General features: G+C 35.9%; 1 protein-coding gene across 25 annotated transcripts in view; it reads right to left on the bottom strand.

Annotated features, from left to right (window-relative positions):
* Positions 1 to 19,826, bottom strand: part of smoc1 (SPARC related modular calcium binding 1) — an 82,588-nt gene that overhangs the window by 51,336 nt on the left and 11,426 nt on the right. For 3 of the 25 annotated variants that reach the window (XM_067368156.1, XM_067368159.1, XM_067368164.1), the window contains exons 2-9: positions 17,177 to 17,342; positions 16,207 to 16,287; positions 13,792 to 13,904; positions 13,269 to 13,368; positions 8,074 to 8,124; positions 6,492 to 6,539; positions 1,683 to 1,772; positions 1,494 to 1,574 (exon numbers count right to left, since the gene is read on the bottom strand). In XM_067368156.1, coding sequence (XP_067224257.1) covers positions 1,494 to 1,574; positions 1,683 to 1,772; positions 6,492 to 6,539; positions 8,074 to 8,124; positions 13,269 to 13,368; positions 13,792 to 13,904; positions 16,207 to 16,287; positions 17,177 to 17,342 — 730 coding nt within the window. The other 22 variants (XM_067368157.1, XM_067368165.1, XM_067368163.1 and 19 more) reach the window with 19 other exon arrangements.

Here is a 19,826-nt window from a genome sequence, read left to right as displayed (position 1 = left end):
GTCAATCTCGAACTGGTGGACCAATGGAGAAGCTTAAAGGGTTAGTTCACCCAAAAATGAAAATGATGTCATTAATGACTCACCCTCATGTCGTTCCAAACCCGTAAGACCTCCATTCATCTCCGGAACACAGTTTAAGATATTTTAGATTTAGTCCGAGAGCTTTCTGTCCCTCCATTGAAAATGTATGTACGGTAGACTGTCCATGTCCAAAAAGGTAATAAAAACATCATCAAAGTAGTCCATGTGACATCAGTGGGTTAGTTAGAAGTTTCTGAAGCATCTAAAATACATTTTGGTCCAAAAATAACAAAAACTACGACTTTATTCAGCAGTGACGCTGCTGACGTGTTATCTAGTGCGCCCGAGCTTCGTTCACAGTCTGAGGGAGACGCACGCTGTATTCAAGCTATTCTACATCGTTTGCATTTTGGTATTGCTATATTTTTTAAAATGGTGCGTAGGTGTGCATGTCAAGGATGTCCTAATCGCGTCACTGTCCGGAGCAGAAGGGGGCGGTAATGCATCAATAAGCTGGATGCCAACCGCCGTAAAACAGGAAAGAAGAAGAAGAAGATGCGTCACTGTGGAGTGAAAGCGGATATACAACAGACCCGGAAGAGAATACAATGCTGAATAAAGTTGTAGTTTTTGTTATTTTTGGACCAAAATGTATTTTAGATGCTTCAAAAACTTCTAACTAACCCACTGATGTCACATGGACTACTTTGATGATGTTTTTATTACCTTTCTGGACCTGGACAGTCTACCATACATACATTTTCAATGGAGGGACAGAAAGCTCTCGGACTAAATCTAAAATATCTTAAACTGTGTTCCGAAGATGAACGGAGGTCTTACGGGTTTGTAACGACATGAGGGTGAGTCATTAATGACATCATTTTCATTTTTGGGTGAGCTAACCCTTTAAGCCTGGCCTAATTTACATGAAAATCGAACTGCAACATTTGGAAGCGCAAGAGTGGAACATGGAAAGAAGAGCAAAGAGAAGAACAGCACAAGCGTACAAAAGAGTAAAATATGAGCAGAAAATGTAAGAGAGCACAAAGTACAGAGTAATAAAAGCAAGGAAAACAACTTTTAAGAACACATAAACACAAGTTTAAGATTTGTGCAATATAATTTTTAATGTGTTTAAAGTTTTGATTCATGCTTGTTATTTTTTTAAATGCGCTTTTAATTTTTCGATTCATTGTTATTTTTTGATCCGTAACTGCAATACTATTGGCGGAAATCTAACCCCATTTTTGCTGCTCTAAGAAGTAAAAATGGACTGAAAGGATTTTCTTTTCATTTATATCTGTTTTAAATCAAATCAGCTATTAACCATTAGACAGGTATGTCTATTGTGAGACAACTTAATTTTGATATCAGAATTTCAAAATTAAAGTTACAAATGGACTGATAAAGTTAGAAATAATGATAGGGATAGACAAATTGATTGATTGATTGATTGATTGATCGATTCTCACCTGACTTCCTGCCGATTGTACTGTTCTGTTTGTTCTCTTTGTACACCAGCTGCTTAATCCACAAAGTGGGAGCTGTAATTTCTGTGGTGACACAACATTAAAATTGATTTGTACTTGAATATCAGCAAAATATACATAAATGCAAGACTCATGCTTGTGGTGCTTATTTAGCATGTGGTCCAAACTTACCCTCACCTTCTGGGACAACATGCGTCTCCATTGTTGGTGTGGGCTTGGAGCCATCATCTGGATTGAGGGTGAGAAAGAAACGGAAAGAGACTACCATTATTGAGGTTAATACAATCTACTCTCCACAACTGTTGAATGATTGGGATTTGCACATGGCCCGGCCAATAGCACAGAAAACAAAGTGGGTGAGGGATAGATGGTACAAAGAGAGAAAATACAAGTGAGAAAACACAGATAAATAAGAGTATTCATCCACTCAGTAACACACACACACACACACACACACACACACACACACACACACACACACACACACATATACACATCAGAATGCATAAATTAGCTTTCATATGCATACTGTTGAGATAAATAGGAATAAAATTGTGTATAAAAAGGCAACTGTAGATTATTTAACACACTTAGTCAAAATTGTCATGATAATTGAGAAAAGTCAAACGTCCTACAGTACTTACCCACTTTTGTTCTATTGCATTCTGGCTGATTTCCTTGTGGCTCACTTCATTGTAGGCCGTGGCAGTGGAGGGGCCAAAGCCACAGTGCTAAAGCCACAATAAGGTGGCAGTGTTCAAAGAATACATGTAGTGCGCTGAACTGAATTACAGTCAATGTTACATAGTAATTTTCCCTGTCCACTATGTTTACATTTAAAGGGATAGTTCACCCAAAAATTATTCCATGATTTACTCACCCTCAACCCATGTATATGACTATCTTCTTTCAGACAAACTCAATCGGAGTTCTATTATAAAATATCCTGGCTTTTTCAAGCTTTGATGGTAGTGAATGGTGCTTCTAATTTTGAAATAAAAAAAATAATGCGTCCATTTGTCATAAAAGATATCCACACGGCTCTAGGGGGTTAATAAAGGCCTTCTATAGTGAGGCGATCAGTTTTTGTTAGAAAAATTCCCATTTTTATATCTTTATAAATTAAAATAAATAGCTTCTGGCAGACGGCATATGCAAATCGACCCCAAAAGAGTAATCTTTGACCTAAAGCATGACGCATTGATGAACACGGAAGAGAAGAGAACAGAGCAAAACAAAACATCGGTCCTGAATTAGAAGTCTAAAATGAGAACTTTTAAAGAGAAATATCAGAGGATTTCAATATAAGAGAAGAGGAGCTTGAGTTTGTTGCCCAGCCCTATTAGTTTGAACCGTGAGAGGCGTCTAAGCTTACTCTACTTCCTACATCATACAATGTGTCAGAAGATACTCTTTTTCTAACTGCCATCAACTGGAAGCTAGTTATTTTAGTTTATTTAAGTTTTAAATATGGATATTTTTCTTACAAAAACCCATCGCTTTGATTCAGAAGGCCTTTATTAACCCCCTGGTGTTGTATGGATTACTTTTATGATGGAGGAATACACTCTTTTGGTCTTCAAAATCAGGAGCACCATTCCCTGCCATTATAAAGCTTGGAAGAGCCAGGATATTTTTTAATATAACTCTGATTGTGTTCGTCTTGAAGAAGATAGTGATATACACCTAGGATGGCTTGAGGGTGAGTAAATCATGGGATAATTTTTTGGGTGAACTATCCCTTCATTTATCATTTCTGTGTTCTGGAAAAATAAGTATATGTTCTGAAAGTGAATTTTATTATTCTTTGTCTTTTATATAAACAAGTGTAATTTACAAAAATAACATAGGTAGTAATATGAATTATAAATTGTTAAAAGCCAAAAACCTTTTTTGTTTGTTTTTAAAGACAAACATTTTTAAATCTGTGTCAGAGAATGTGTCATTGACAACAACAGTGTCAAACACACATTTGTTTTTGAAAAAAAAACCAAAAAACCAAAAAAAACAACCAGCTTCAAGATTAATTACACCATCACAGCATTTGATTCAAAGTAATTGAAAATTTGAGAAAAAAAGGTGCAAGATTGTGTTCGAAAATGTAGAATCACTACTGTGTTTTAGGCTTTACATGATTGTTCAATCACAGAAATGTTTCAAAATATCTTGTTTTGTTCTTCAGAAAAAAAAGAAAGAAAAGAAATGCAGGTGTGGAACAAAATAAGGGTAAGTAAATGATGACAGAAGTTTCAATTTTGAGTGAACTATCCATTTAATGCAGCATCACAGATTAAATAATGTTATGCATGTTGCAAGCTAGCTAGCTAAGGAGTGCTGACCTCCACTAGCCTGTTAAAAAAAAGTACTACAATGGGTTCTACACAGTCAGATTTTTGCTAGTCTTGTGTAGCCAAACCTTCAGACTCCATTGGACTCCACAGCAGCTTTCATTGGCCAAGGACCGCCCAAGAGGCCGTCTGACTGACATGCAGTAATGGGAATAACGGTTTTATAAATAAACAGTGTTACTAACAGCGTTACTTTTTTCAGTATCGAGTAGTTCGACAAATTACTTTTTCCCCCGTTACAACGGCATTACCGGTACTGACAAAAAAAAAAAAAAAATAAATAAATAAAAATGCTGCGTTACTATAACTGAGCTCACTGAAGCGGTTTTCATCCGAGTAGGCTCTCTCTCAGCCATAGGACCTGCAAAGTTTTTTTCTCTGGTGTGTGTGTGTTGGACTAATAGTTGTTCATTTAAGCCATTAGTTGACTAATCGCATTTATATTAATTTGATTTCTTAAATACTGGAGAGAATAAACCATAATAATGAGCGTTTATGTAATATAGGCTATATATCACTCAAGTGCACGCATAAAGCTTGCCATAAAGAACCAGCAAAAGTAATGATTATGAATGTGACAAAAATAGTAAGGAGACATTTTAATTATTTATTAATAAATTAATGTTTTCTGAATCCGAGGCGGGTGCAAAGTTGACATTGCTGACTCTCATCATCTCCGTGGACGCGCTTAGAGAGAAAATGCACATTTCATTCACATTACATAATCAGAGAGTAGCGTATTTCTTTTTGTTTTGAATTATTTTGTTTAAAAGCAGACATTTCAAGCTTTATATAGATATATTTCTCATGTCTGTGAGGCAAGCAGCCGCTGAGTTTCGGTTCATTTCGCCTATAAGACGCGCTCCAGTTCACGTGCAAGTGATCGTGCCGGCGCCATGATTATATTTTCATGATTAAATTTTCTGCTATATTTGCTTCTTATTTATTAAATCCAGGAAATCGATTGATGAAACATTGATTAAAATTAAGATACAATTTTTACAAAACGAAATTCACTTCGAAGAAAGGATTTCTACAAAACAAAACTTAATGTGGAAATCATGTCTGACCCACTCTATGTTGCACATCTTATGATGTATTCTATCTTACTCATGCTGTTCACTCTTCATAATCAATTAGATGAATTTAAAACACAACTTTAAAGAAATAATAATTTATTTTTAGACATATTTAATATTGGGGGCATCCAAGTTAATTGACAGTGTAATGCACTAATTACTTTCCCTGGTAATTAGTTACTTTTATAATGATGTAACTAATTCAGTTACTATTTGTGAGAAGTAACTAGTAACTATAACAAATTACTTTTTTTAAAGTAATGTGCCCAACACTGCTGACATGTAAAGCAACCAATCACGGTTTAGGGGCGTAAAAAATATATAAAGTCGATGGTCCTACAATAACAGACAGAGGTGCAACCAATAGATCATTCATTAAAGAACGCTGTGAAAATTTACTACAACAATGGCAAAAGTGAGTCGCCGAATTCCATTAAAAATCCAGCGTTTAGTTGACACGCTCATTGTGACAGTTGTAAACACAATGGCTTTTTTCTTCCATGAAGAAGGCTTTTGGTTCGGCTTTATTTCCAACTGCCTCTCCCAGAAATCTTGTAGAATTCAACCAATCAGATAACGACTTTAGTGTTTTCCAATTTTTAGCCAATGTTCCAGTGGCATGAGCAGCAGACTAGCAAAGGCTAGTTAAACTACCCGTTAGCTAACTACCTAGCTGAGTACATGTTATTTTGAAGCATTAAAGCCTAAAACACAATAATGAAAATATTCTTTATTTTTAACAAAATCAGAGCTTATTGTGGGTCTTTCTCCAAAAGTTTATATGTCAATTATGCTATCAAGAGTGTAAATGGCATTTATACTTCTGGAACCCTGCAGTGAACTCTATAGGGCTGAGTGCAAAAGACTCACGTACAGTGGCACACAACCACAGTCCACCTGCTGGTGACATAAACATCTGTTGCACATGCACTTTGTCTTGAGTGCAGCCCAATTCAGAAGAGGTGAAACAAGATCTGAAAAAACAGAGGCAAACTCCAATCCGAAAACCCTACCACACATTCCCAGCACATCCATCTCCCACCCCAGTGGTACAAACTAAAAACGCACTCTCAAACCCCAATACATCACCCTCGGGGCCTGTAAATGACAATCTGGCTTTCCTGAGTTAAGGCCCACAAAAGTAGGTGCCTGCCATTGCTGCTGTTAACATCTATATTAGCTGTTTGAGATTTCACTGCTGTAACAGAGCCCAGCCTTTGATGTGTGCGAAGTTCTTACACTGGCTGTTAAATGGAACAACTGGAATAGGTTTTCATCCTTTACGGCCCTTAGAGAAACTTAAGTCTGAAGTAAAAGCTTGACAAAGTTGAGTCACAGTCAGGCCAAATGAACATGTCAGAGTAACATGAGGCAAAAGTTGACATCTATTTAAATGTGCCGAAACACATTTATTCTTTCATAAATAAATAAAAGGAGACATAAAACACAAAGTTTAGTGGCGCTGCAGTATGACATCCTTCTGATTTGTTAGTTTTCAATATCTCTCATACATAAGTGCACGCACACTCACATTTCTGCGAAATTCAACTCACCTTTTCTGCCAGAGCTAGGAGGTCCTGGTGTCTTATCGGTTATTGACCCTTTAAAGAGAGAGCAGATTGTTTACTTAACTTTTGCAATGCAGTACAGTAACCACCTCACTTTGGAAGAACAGGTTAAATATGTCTAACTTGCACTTGTAGGAACACAGCATGCACTTTGGAAAGTCAGATACAAAAGAATACAAAATGTGAGTGACAACTGTAAAACCCTATCTTACGCAAATGGGAGAAACGGCTCAAGAAAAAAGTGAAAAGACACCCCCCCCCCCCCCAAAAATCAGACCACAACCACTAGATCACTCTGAAACCACATTTTCACTGCTAAATAAGTTGAAATGTTATTATCTGCAAATTAAGTTTCCTGTAATGTCAAACTCCATGTTATTCCAGGTGTTGGGGGCAATCATTCATTATGGATATGAAAAAAGAAATAAAATACACACACGCATGCATGCACACACACACACAAAATGTTTCCATGTTTTATGGGGACTTTTATATATATATATATATATATATATATATATATATATGAAGAGTTTCGTTGCAAAACGAGATAAATCCGTTTTTAACATTTTTGTCAAAACATGTTTATTATTATGTTATCATGTTATTATTTTGTTTTATGGTGCTACTTAGCTGTATTTTTTAAGTTATGAAGGTTTAAATCAAAACAAACCAACTGCAGTTGAATTGATATTAATTGGAATGCACAACAAAAAAACAAGATTTTTGAAAAATTAAAAAAATGGATTTATCTCATTTTGCAACGAAACTCTTCATATATATATATATATATATATATATATATATATATATATATATATATATATATATATATATATCGTACAAATGTATATTCTATCCTCTAACCCTAAACTTACCCCTAACCCTACCCACCACAGACAACTTTCTGCATTTTTACATTTAAAAACAAAAAACAAAACAAAAAAACAATTCTGGATGATCTATAAAAAAAATTGTTTACCAGTACCACACTCACACCCACACCCACACGGAAAAATGGTTTGCACTGCTACATTCATTTATTTGGGTAGTGAAAATCACCACATCCATTGTTACAGTTATTATACATTATTATTATTATTACTGTTATTGAAAATAGCACTGTAGACATACCTTCCTGCAGAATATATTTCCAACCGTTTTTTCTAACGCAGATGTTTTGAGAACTTCTGTTTGGAATGGAACTACAGTGTGTTTTTCATGATTGAAGTCTTCTGAGTAGACATCAGTGTAAGGATAATTGATTAGCTTGTTCTGTTGTGTTTGATTAATGTTGAAACAAAATTCTGCAGCAAGATAGATCTCCAGGATTGAATACCCATTAATAAAACACACTTTAATGTGACACAAAACAGATAAAAAACATTGAGGATAGGATAGTTACTGACTGTATGCACAAACAATCAACAATCACATTGATCCAAATACGTGCAAATGCTCAGGATTAAAGGCATGCATAAATTCAAGATTAGACAGTCAAAAAATTAAAATGCTGGAGAGAAAGAGAACTTTGAACAAAAGGGCTATTTGGAATGAAATTTACTACCTGACAATCCACTTGTCCCAGCATGAGTTCCCATAAATTCACGGAAGTTTCCTGCAAACGTGTGCAAGACATTTCACTTAAGTGGTGATTCATGGGATTCACTCATTTCTGGGACAGGACTGGTCCATCTTTTGAGCATTCATAAAATGTAGAACAGTGAGCCAAGGTTGAAACAAGAGAATGCATCTGAGTGTGATATTATTGCAAAAAAAAAAAAAAAAAAAAAAAAAAATGGTTAGCACCTCAATGTGAATCTTTTACTTTTGAATGAAACAATAATACAATTATGGGATCTTATGCAGGACAACAAGCAGCAGGAAGAAAAGCTAGAAACATTTGTTATTAAACCAGTATTAGAAAGAAATACTTTCAACTATTCCAGCTAAATATGCAGAGACAACTATAGCCTAAGTAAGCCTTTCATTTATTGAAGCACTGAAGCTGTGATCAGAACAGAATCTTGTTTACACTGAACACTGTCTATTATTTTTAAAAACTAGCATGTGAAATAGTATGCTAAACAATTCAAACAGTAGTGAGCTAAAATGTCATTACCTAACAGCATCTAGCAAGTGCCTTTCAATGGTCATCCAAAAAATGTAAACATTTCCTCTGCAATTTAATAAAATGTAGTGTAAACAATATTTTTTTTTAAAAAAAGAGAGTCAAATCAGATGTTATGGGAAGGTTTTTTTTTTTACAAATCTTTGGTTATAAAGAGTGCTGCAGGGATGACATATTTTTGTGGGCCAAAACTTGGAGATGAGTTAGTATTTTAGCTCTTCCTAAAGTCAGTGGGTTTTTTTGTATGGGTTTTTGTTAAACGCCTGAAAGAAGATCTGTGGTGAACAGAAGCTCAAAATATTTTCACGTTTTATTCTAATGACAAAATACATTAGTAATACTCTCTTTTGATTGTTTAAAGGTGCCCTAGAACCAGTTTTTACAAGATGTAATATAAGTCTAAGGTGTCCCCTGAATGTGTCTGTGAAGTTTCAGCTCAAAATACCCCATAGATTTTTTTAAATGAATGTTTTTAACTGCCTATTTTGGGGCATCATTAACTATGCACCGATTCAGGCTGCGGCCCCTTTAAATTGCGTGCTCCCTGCCACCCCAGGTCTCGACTATAATACAGTGCATTTAAAAAGTTCACACAGCTAATATAACTCTCAAATGGATCTTTACAAGATGTTCATCATGCATACTGCATGCATGCATCAGATCATGTGAGTAAAGTATCTATTTGGATGTTTACATTTGATTCTGAATGAGTTTGATAGTGCTCCATGGCTAAAGCTAACATTACACACTGTTGGAGAGATTTATAAAGAATGAAGTTGTGTTTATGCATTATACAGACTGCAAGTGTTTAAAAATGAAAATAGCGATGGCTCTTGTCTCCGTGAATACAGTAAGAAACTATGGTAACTTTAACCACATTTAACAGTACATTAGCAACATGCTAACGAAAGACAATTTACAAATATCACTAAAAATATCATGTAATCATGGATCATGCCAGTTATTATCTGCCATTTTTCGCTATTGTTCTTGCTTGCTTACCTAGTCTGATGATTCAGCTGTGCACAGATCCAGATGTTAATACTGGCTGCCCTTGTGTAATGCCTTGAACATGAGCTGACATATGCAAATATTGGGGGCGTACATATTAATGATCCTGACTGTTACGTAACAGTCGGTGTTATGTTGAGATTTGCCTGTTCTTCGGAGGTCTTTTAAACAAATGAGATTTACATAAGAAGAAGGAAATAATGGAGTTTGAGACTCACTGTATGTCATTTCCATGTACTGAACTCTTGTTATTCAACTATGCTGAGGTAAATTCAATTTTTGATTCTAGGGCACCTTTAAAACCTTTACTTGTCTGGAAAAAATGCTGTTGCTAACAAGTGGCTAAATGGAACTACAGAGGTTGTAGAGACATTAAACTTCATCATATAGAACAGGTAAATTCATCTACTCACTAGTTCTAAATTTCAGGGAAAATATTTTAATTATAATAATATTTATAATATAATTAATATTTCAATATTTTAAGAGTTGGTGGAAGTTTAGTGATTGTGATGCTAAAGTCATGTGACCATGGTGTAGTTTGTTTATAGCCTACATTTTGCTTTTTATTTCTGGCTTCTGTATTCAGGCTTAAAATTCATAAACGTTGTGTTCATTTGTGAAGATTATTGTGATGAACAAAACGTTTAGGCAAACTTTTGTTTATCACAGAGTTGATTTTCTGGAATAATCCACAAGCCATATTATCCACAGGCTGATACTAACTTCTAGGTTGGCCTACAAAAATATGCCATCATAACAGCTCTCTATAAATTCCAGTTAATTTTTCGAAAAGGAAATTGAATGTCAAGTCAAGTGCATGATATGATGTTTCACGCACCATGCCCTGTTGTATAGTATATATTTTGGCAAATGTGGTCTGTTATTCCAATCATAAAGAAATTAATGTTGTAGTGTACTGTACACACTGCATACTGCAGAAATAGTATGGTAGCATGCTATTATATTCTCAGTCTGTTTCTCTGTGTTGCTAACAAATCATTGCTGTTTATTTGAGTGGCCCAATATAATAACAGTAAGAGTGTTCGACTTCGGCTGGATTTAAACAATTGGCGAGATCTGCCGCTTGCAGTCAGGGGAGGAGTTGAAAATTGAGCCGTCAAGTCAGAGCCAAGTATTTGTCAAATACAGATGTTTTCATGTAGCAACATGAACATTTTTCATTCAATACTTTATGCACTGCTTAATACATCATCTGTATGTATAAGAATAAAGTTAAAATTTTTAAATACAAATAAAGTGGGATGTATTTGTTTTATCATTTTTATTTTGATAAACGTCACAATATAATTTATGATTACATGAAACTGTTGTAAAAACACAAAATGTGTAGCCATATAATTCCTCCAGTCCTACCCACCCTGCTCCGAGAGGGTCTCGAACCAATGTCATGGGAGGCGGGCGCTCTAACAAGGATGCTAAATACTGCAGTCTCTAGCGTCACTAGCTAGTGCGCCTCTTGAGATTAAAGGAAGTGAGGTTTACCTGCACAGCTCTCACCAGCTGGCCTCCGTTACACTCCCCCCTAAACCTGACTCCCATCCGGGTCACGGCACCAATGTAACCCCTCCTGTCCTACTCAGGGAGTGAGGTTTACTTGCAAAGCTCTCAATAGCTGTCCTCCGTTACAGCCGCTCTGGAGAAACTTTGCAGAATAAACCAACTGACTGCAACAGTGCAACATATGCAACAGTGACGTGGTGTCGCCGCCATCTCAAGTCAGACAAAATTTCTAACCGGCATGCACTGCTTCATGTTAGACACTGTTCAGACTTTGCAGTGCCACATGAAGTTGAACAAACTTACTGACTCAACCAATGTCATAAATTTGAGATCAAAATAATAAGTGTTCTGTCCCAATTTGCCTATTTATACTATGCACTAAAAGTTTATGTAAAGGAGGCCAGCTAGTAGTCGCTGTGTAAGTAAACCTCACTCCTCTGATCTCAAGAGATGCTCTAAACAATGATGCTAGAGGTTGCAGACCTTAGCCTCCTTGTTAGCGTCGGAGACCCAGGTTTGAAGTCTGGGGAGAGCAGGACCTGGGTGAGGGGTTACATATACTGTTTTTGTGAAGAGAAAGTACATGCATTTGAGTGTGTAGCAGAATGGTAGGCAAGCTTTGGGATTCTACTTCTAATTGCATCTTTAACATTATGTTCCTTAGTTAAGTTTGCATGCTCTCACCATTTAAACTGCCCCATCAATCATCATGTCACAGTTCAAATCCTCCAAATTCAATTTAATATAATTTCCTACTGTATCGGTCGGAGAGAAATGTAGTAGCATGCTGATCTGCCAGCGGTTTTGCATAATAGTGCATTTAAAAGTTAATGACCAAACGTATCATTATAAAAGTGCACAGTGCTGTTGCAGATGACATATAATGTAGAGAACACTAAATAAATATCTTTTTGTCAGGTTAGATACTGATTATTAATCACTCAAACTCCTTTATCTAAACCTCTCTACTTAACTATTGATCTCACACATCCGTCATGTTTGCTGTTTTTTAACACTTTTTCTTCTTGTTTGTAGTTCTAATCAAATCCTTTTCCAACACGCAATGGGTTGTGGGAAATATTAGCTATTAGAGTATGCATGGATCTGCACATCACACACTAGTTTTAATTTTCACGGATAATATGCAAAATGGGACGTAGTGAAAATGCTAGGGAAATATGTTTGGAAATTGTTTGGTAATTACATTTTGCAATTCTTTGTAGAAATAGTAAAAGTGTTAAGTCAACTTAAGGTAATATATTCATAATAAAAAGAAACATATTTGAATACAATTATTAATTATATGGAACAAGCAAAAATTCTAAAAAGTTTCACATGTGTCTCTGCAATGCGCTACAGATGAACTGAACTGACAATGGTTGAAGGTACCATCCAGTAAACTAGTAGAAATGTAACATCAGGGTTAGGTAAGCATGTAATCATAAAATGTCAAGACACACACACACACACACAAGACTAGAACCAGGTGCTCCAATCATAATGTAATCCAGCTCTGGCAGCAGTTGGTGGTGTTATCTCCAACAGAACAATCAAGGCCATTAGAGCAAAGTGTTCCCATTCATTTATGAAGAGAAAAGCTCCCTCATTCCAACCGTCCACTGAAAGCAGTTATACAATGAAAAGAGAACGAGAAAGCAATGATGGAGAAGAAGGAAAAATTGTAGAGAATGAAACAGATTAAGACAGAGATTGATTGAGTGTGAATTTGGAAAGCGACAGAAAGAGAGAAAAGCAGAAATGTAGAAACCGTAGAGAAGAGAAAAATGGATGAACTTTCGGAGTCTGCCTAAGTCCTCCAGGATATTATCCATCACCTCTTGGTTCCATGCACAAACACAGTAGAAGTAAACTAAACAGAGCGGTGGCTAGAGTTTAACATCACGCTGACTCCACCAAAACAAAGAGCACAATTTAAATCAAACAAAGTCTAATGGCTTTGAAAGTGATGGACTACAGGCGCAACTTCTTGACCGAGGCACCTGATGGTTTAGCGGTTCTGCTTTTCAGCACGACCTAAACACAAAGCGATAATCCAAGCAAACAGTCTAGAGATACTATCTGCATACATACAGTACCTGAACACACTGGCGTTTTGTTCTGGACAGAAGAGCCGCTGACTGGCTTGCCATCTGTCGTCACGCACCAGCAGTATCCTGTGAGGGTGTGACATTGGACCTGGAGGAGATACAGACGGATAGAGGTGAGAGGAAATTCCAGTAACTGCTCTTGTATCTCCTGGACGACCCGCACGAAACGTCCCGGCGCTTGCGCTGGGGGAATACAATTATTCAGAGTGAAAAACGACTCTCATAAACGATGAGGCATTAAAAGCTTAGGCGGACCGGATGATCGCTGTTTAACAAAGCAGAGGCGCAGGTGAAATAAAGGCTGCGAGTCTATAAATGCGATTTAATGTACACTTTCCATTCAAATTCCCTATGCGGCCGTGCTGATGAGAAACACAGGGAAGTGCAATTTTTTTTGGAATCCTATCAAGGCAGGGGAAGATGTTAGAGGGCTAATTTGTCCACTTTGCTTTAGGATTCATCGATGTCAAAAGCAACATATTAAGTGTAGCCTTCCGGGACTCTGACAGACCTGGGCAAATGTTCCGTCGTCATTGCATTCTGGGATAAAAATGGATTCCTGTGGCCTCTTGGCCTGTTCCAGAGCTTGAATCCTCTCAGTCCGACATTTCGTCTGGCCCGCTTCTGCAATACAGATGCAAACATGCCTAATTATAAATTTGCCGTACAAGTATTGCTACACTTTATATTTATAAGAAATTATTCCTTGAATTCACTATATGTTGCTTTGGAAAATATTATCTAGGAAATTAATAAATTGAATAATGTTGCTGAGTAATAAGGGGTAAAAATCACATAAGACACCAAACACACATACACATACATACACACTCCCACACTTTTCCCATACTTTTAGTGTACTCCCGTGACTTTTCCAGTTGTTCATGATTACTAAATAGGGATTTTTAATAGAAATTTCACTGAGAAATTGCAATTATATTTAAGCACTAAGTAACTAGAGAAATGTATATTCCTGATATAATTTCCATGTCATGATCTTTTAAGATATCACTTGAGTTGATAGTTTAAGATATCACTTTTGAGTTTTTCAGGCCTGGAAATCACCAACTGAAATTGCTTGACCATGACCATGGAAATCCTAAAAAAAGAGCATTTTTGAAGATATGATTATTAGAAAAGCAATCTTATTAAACAGCTTTCATTTGTTTTTATTTTTAGAAATTTTACTCACAAAGAGCAATTCTATTTTAGATATGATATATGTATATATAAAATTGCTGGATATTTCCATGACCATGGAAATTGTGAAAACAATTAACAGGCGGATTTCTGAAAATAGGATTATTGGAAAAGCCATCTCATTCAACAGTCATCTAAAGAAGTCTCATCACTTGCGGCAAGAAATGCATCATGAAGATTCTTAATCTTGAAACATCATCTAAGCAAGGAAAATATGAGGTATTGAAATGGCAAAGCTGAGTGTTGTGTTCCAACATGTAGGCACTTTGTATGAATACAGAGAGTATTTAGTCATCCTGGTCAAATAAACAACACTTACAAGTTGGACCTCAGTGCTGGACTGAACCCAAGAAGTAGGGAGGCTAAAAACCGGCATACCAGCAGTGATACCAGCAGATATTTTAACTTTTAATCTATCCACAGTTTAGTCCTAAAATTCTTGCATGATACATTCTTGAATATATGAAATCAGATAGATGTAAGTTTAGCAAGCACACAAAGACAAATTGCAAAACTGCCCTATGCATGCCTGTGAGCAGATGCTCTTAAATCATCCATGATGCAGAAATGAGAAACACCTGTTGTATCTGTGAAGTCTGTGACCGATCGTTTGGAAGAGACAGGTGGGCTGCAGTCAGCCCCCGACAACACAAGTGCTTATTATACTGAGATATACAGAACAACCAAACTACAACACATCAGTTCTTAATCTGATATTTTTTATTGTAGAATATATAGAAACAAGCCTTCAGACAAATTATATATAATAATAAAAATTAATATAATATATTCACAACTCATTAAATTTACATATGTATCCAAACTCAAACATCAATGCTTTACTCTCAAATGTACATTTCTATGGGACAAAATATGCAATATTTTTGGGTAAATGTCTTTCTTTGTTAGTCTGGAGCCCTAATAAAGCTAACTTTCCATTCATTTTTAATGATCAATTTCCTATTTCAGTTTGCTAAAGAGTATTTTTGTTTGTAATGTATGAACTTTACGCCGAGTAAATAATGATAAAGTTTCTATTTAGCTGTACGCAACCTGAAATATCTAAAGAGAGTTTGTTAATAGTCACCGATTAGTGTTTTTCCTAAAAACAGTGATGACAGCGATCATTCCTGTCACCTTTAACTGACAGTTTAACACGGTCCAGTCTAAGAAACTGATGATGCTGCAGGCTGACCTTGACTTAAAGCCAGTCAATCTGCCTTTTAGTATGTGAACACGGCCTGCAAAAACTTACATGCATACCATTGGGCATACACATTCCCTTGGTAGTTTGCTCTAATGCTCCAGGGACTGTATATTCCTTCTAGACTGACACACACACAGATGTGTTGATTTGAGATCAAGCCAACAACACATAAAAGACAAAACCGCATCCTAATTTGAAAAATGTCACAGCAGATTTAAACACATTAAGCTAAATGCTAAAGGTGTAATATATATATGAGCAATATCACATGAGTAGGAGTGCGATATGGCTCACTTCCTTCTGCCAGGAAGGAAGTGAGCGTTTAACAGATGAGCCCAAGCCTCTGTTACTAATTCGAAAATGTCACTTTAGAACTAGTATTTTACACTTTAGAAGTTTAAACAACTACATTCAAGTCTAAAATCTCTTAAAACTACATTCCATGAAACAACAACAACAGTAGTATTTGTAAAATTATAGTGGGTATAATACAAATGTTGAAACGGTCATAGCTCATACCTTTCATACCTGTTAGCTCTTTGACCTCTGAAACCAGTGTTGGTGCAGGAAGAGGCTGATCAATCCTCACAAAGTTTTTACCTGAAATTTCAATATTAAAAAACAAAAACATTCACATATTTATTATTAACACAAACACTCAAGGAACAGTCTAGCTTACTGTCACTTACTGTTTAATTTTGTTCTGGCTTCATGTTTTTGAATTAGGTCTTTTATTTTGATATGTGCTTTCACGTTGAAGTTCTTGTTCCTAGTTCCTGTTGCCTTGTTCATTGTTTCCTGTCTCTCATGTTCCTGTTTCCTTTATAACTAGTTTTCAGCACTGCGTTCGAATATGCATACTTCTCTAAATAGTATGCAAAAAGAGTAGTATTCATAAAACAATAGACAAAAAGTATCCAGATGACCTACTACTGATTCTGTAGTGTACAATATTTGATGGACGCTTTTACTATCCCAAGAGGCCACAGGAAAGAAGTCATGAATGCCAGGTAAGCAATGCAACTGATGCCTTAGATCACATGACAGTGCCAACACGGAGGACATATACATCCAGTTTACATTCATACTAAACACATTCATAGAGATTGTTTTAAAGAAGTCATTTAATCACGTGGTACCTACACGACTTCGGACAAAGCGCAGGTTTTAGGATTAGCTTTCATGTGTATAGACCGTAGTTAGGGTTGTGCTATATTCAGTTTTTGACAGAAATTAAAACAAGGCTGTGAGGGATAGAATAATAGTCTTGCTTTAGGGATATTTAAATATTCAGATGATGTGGAGTGATGATGCACTCCATAACTACATAAACAGATGTGTTATCAGTGTTACAATATCATGCATCACTGGAGTGCTACTGTAAACCGCATCTGTTTTCTAAAAGAAATTATACAGTTCTCACATGCAATTCAAGATGCCTCAATGGTTTTCAGAAGTTATCACACAAAAGTTTCTGATGTCCACTGACCTTTGCATCGGCCCCTGTGGGCAAGGGTGAGAGTGCGGTCCTTGCATTTCGCCCTCTCCAGGTCACAGTTGGTATCATAACTGCGTCCGTCTGACCCACACACAGGCTTGCCGTGACTCCTGGAGCATGCAGGGGAACATGGGCTCTCTCTGTCCCCTATAAGCCACTGCACACACATGTACATTTATATGAAGTTTATTTAAATGGAGCAGTGAGGGCATGAAAGTACAATAAGCCACTGAGCACTTGACAGAATACCCTGACTAGACTCTAATGATTGAGCAATAAATTAAACAGAGCTGCTGAGCTTTAAAACAGCTCAATGAGTTTCACAGGTTTTAGTAGCAGAAACGCTCAGGTCATTTAGTGGAATTGCCGGGAATCATGAATCTGAAAATAGCTCAGCTGAAATATCTATCCATCCATCCATCTGTCCGTCCATCCATCCATCCATCCATCCATCCATCCATCCATCCATCCATCCATCCATCAATACATCCATTCATCTTTTTCTGGTTATCAGTCCATTAGTTAAATTCTGACATGCCTGACTAATGTTTAATAGATGATTTGATTTATTACAGATATAACTGGAAAGAAAATCCCTTTTCTTTCCAGTCCATTTATGTCTTAGAGCAGCAATGATCTTTTTAAGCAGAGCTGCTTGCTGGCCTGGTAAAACAGAAATATTTCAATTTTTTTTCCTTTCTTTCTTTTTTCTTTTTTTTTTTTTTTGTCAAATTCCATAGACTGATTTTTTGCTTCAAGTCAACTTGACACTCCATTCAAAACTAATTTTACTTCCAAAATGTGTTGTATTTACAAGTGGGACTGGACTTAATGTGAAAATAGTATTCCTTACCAGAATGGAGGCATTTTTATATCCATGGAATAATGTGCACTCATGAATCATGATCGATAAGACTAGGAATGTGCATTATAAACTAAACAATATCATTTCTGATTTCATATTTACTTTATTAAAAGATTTGTTGATGAAAAAGTCAAATAAAAATATGATTTTCTTATTCTCCCTCACATTGAGAAGTCAATTCATCAATTGTATCTTTTTTTCTTTTTGCTTAACTGCATTTATAATGTAACAGGCCAACTCATATACATAATAACATTCTTGATTTTCCACTATTTCAGAAGGGCGCATATTTCCCCAACCTTTGAGAGGGATAGAAGAGTCAGAACAGTTTAGAGGTAGAGAGAAAGAAATGCCAGCTTAACTCAGTGTAGATATATGCTGGCCAGCTACCTAGTACACAACAAATTTGCTATAGATTGTGGTGTAGCTGCTGGACTATCATGCAGTGCGGCTTTTGACAGCACAGCAGGTATACAAAACTGGAAATCCTCTACTGGAAAAAGAGTAGCTTTAGCCAGAAACAGGGCACATTTTCCATTTTAACCAGACCCATCTGAATAAACAGAGCTGACCGTTTCTGATCACATACACATACATAGAGTACACTGCAAACAACAAAAGGTTGCTTCAGGACTGAATCTCTTGAGTTGAGCAATTAAGCAAATGGAACCAAATGATGTCACTAATATACTAGACATGGAGTGAATCAGTCTGAATGCCTGATGTCAGAAAGTCCAGCTGAGAGTATGTCAGTATGGTTCCTTTACAACACTGTACTAAATGGTGCTTATATATTAATGCTATATTAGTTCAGTATACTACATTAGTTTTGTTTTGTTTTGTTTTTAATACACGCTAAATGTAATTCACTCACAAGTTTCCATTTATGTCCATATCACAATGTATACTTTTTAATTCTCACTTGGGTAAATAATCCAGAACAGCCACATTAAAAATAAATGCCAAAGCAAATCTTTAGTGTTGTTTAAGACAGGCCAAAATATTCCTAGTGAAAGCTGCCCTGTCTAAGTAGCACTATAAAAGCTTCATCCAAAGCAAGCTGTTTTAAAGGTGATTTAGAACTGAGTACACGTCCAGATAGTGAGTTGACTATTTGTGCATTTTCTGTGAAGAAAACTAGAAAAAAGAAAGCAACAGGCAAAGCTTCCATAGACAAAAAAAAAAAAGTTGTAGTTTCTCTCAGAAAACTAAAGTGCACTAAGATACTGTAATATTTTTTCACACTCATGTTGCCAATCTGCATGATTTTTTTTTTGTCTGTGAAACAAGATAATACAATATTTTACAGGATGCCCAGGCTTTTAAACTCTAAAAACGACATGAAAACCACTACAAAGGAACTTGTTAGGACAAATTAAGTTTACTTTAAAATTAATAAATATTAAAATTTAATTGATATTTAATAATTTTGTTGTGCTTTAAAGAAGTACACTTCTTTTGATGTTTTGACTAAAGATAGTTAAATAAATATACTAAAGCACATGTAAAGTACGTGATCATAATTTTAACTGTAGTGTACAATATTACATTTGAAGTTAATTTATTTTTAAACATACTAAATTGCAACTTTATTACAAATGTGTAATTACAAATATATTTAAAGACATGCCATTTAACAAATTTAAACTATAATAAATTTTCCTTTTATTGTAAACATAAGAAGGGGTTTTGAGAAGTTAACCTACACCACTGATATGGTGCAGATGACATATTTGTGCATCACTCGTATTGAAAGCATAGTGACATATGACTAAG

This window comes from Chanodichthys erythropterus, chromosome 18, assembly GCF_024489055.1.
Source record: "Chanodichthys erythropterus isolate Z2021 chromosome 18, ASM2448905v1, whole genome shotgun sequence".
NCBI classification, from domain to species: domain Eukaryota; kingdom Metazoa; phylum Chordata; class Actinopteri; order Cypriniformes; family Xenocyprididae; genus Chanodichthys; species Chanodichthys erythropterus.
Note: the sequence above shows the minus strand (reverse complement) of the source record. Positions and strands in the feature narration are given on the sequence as shown.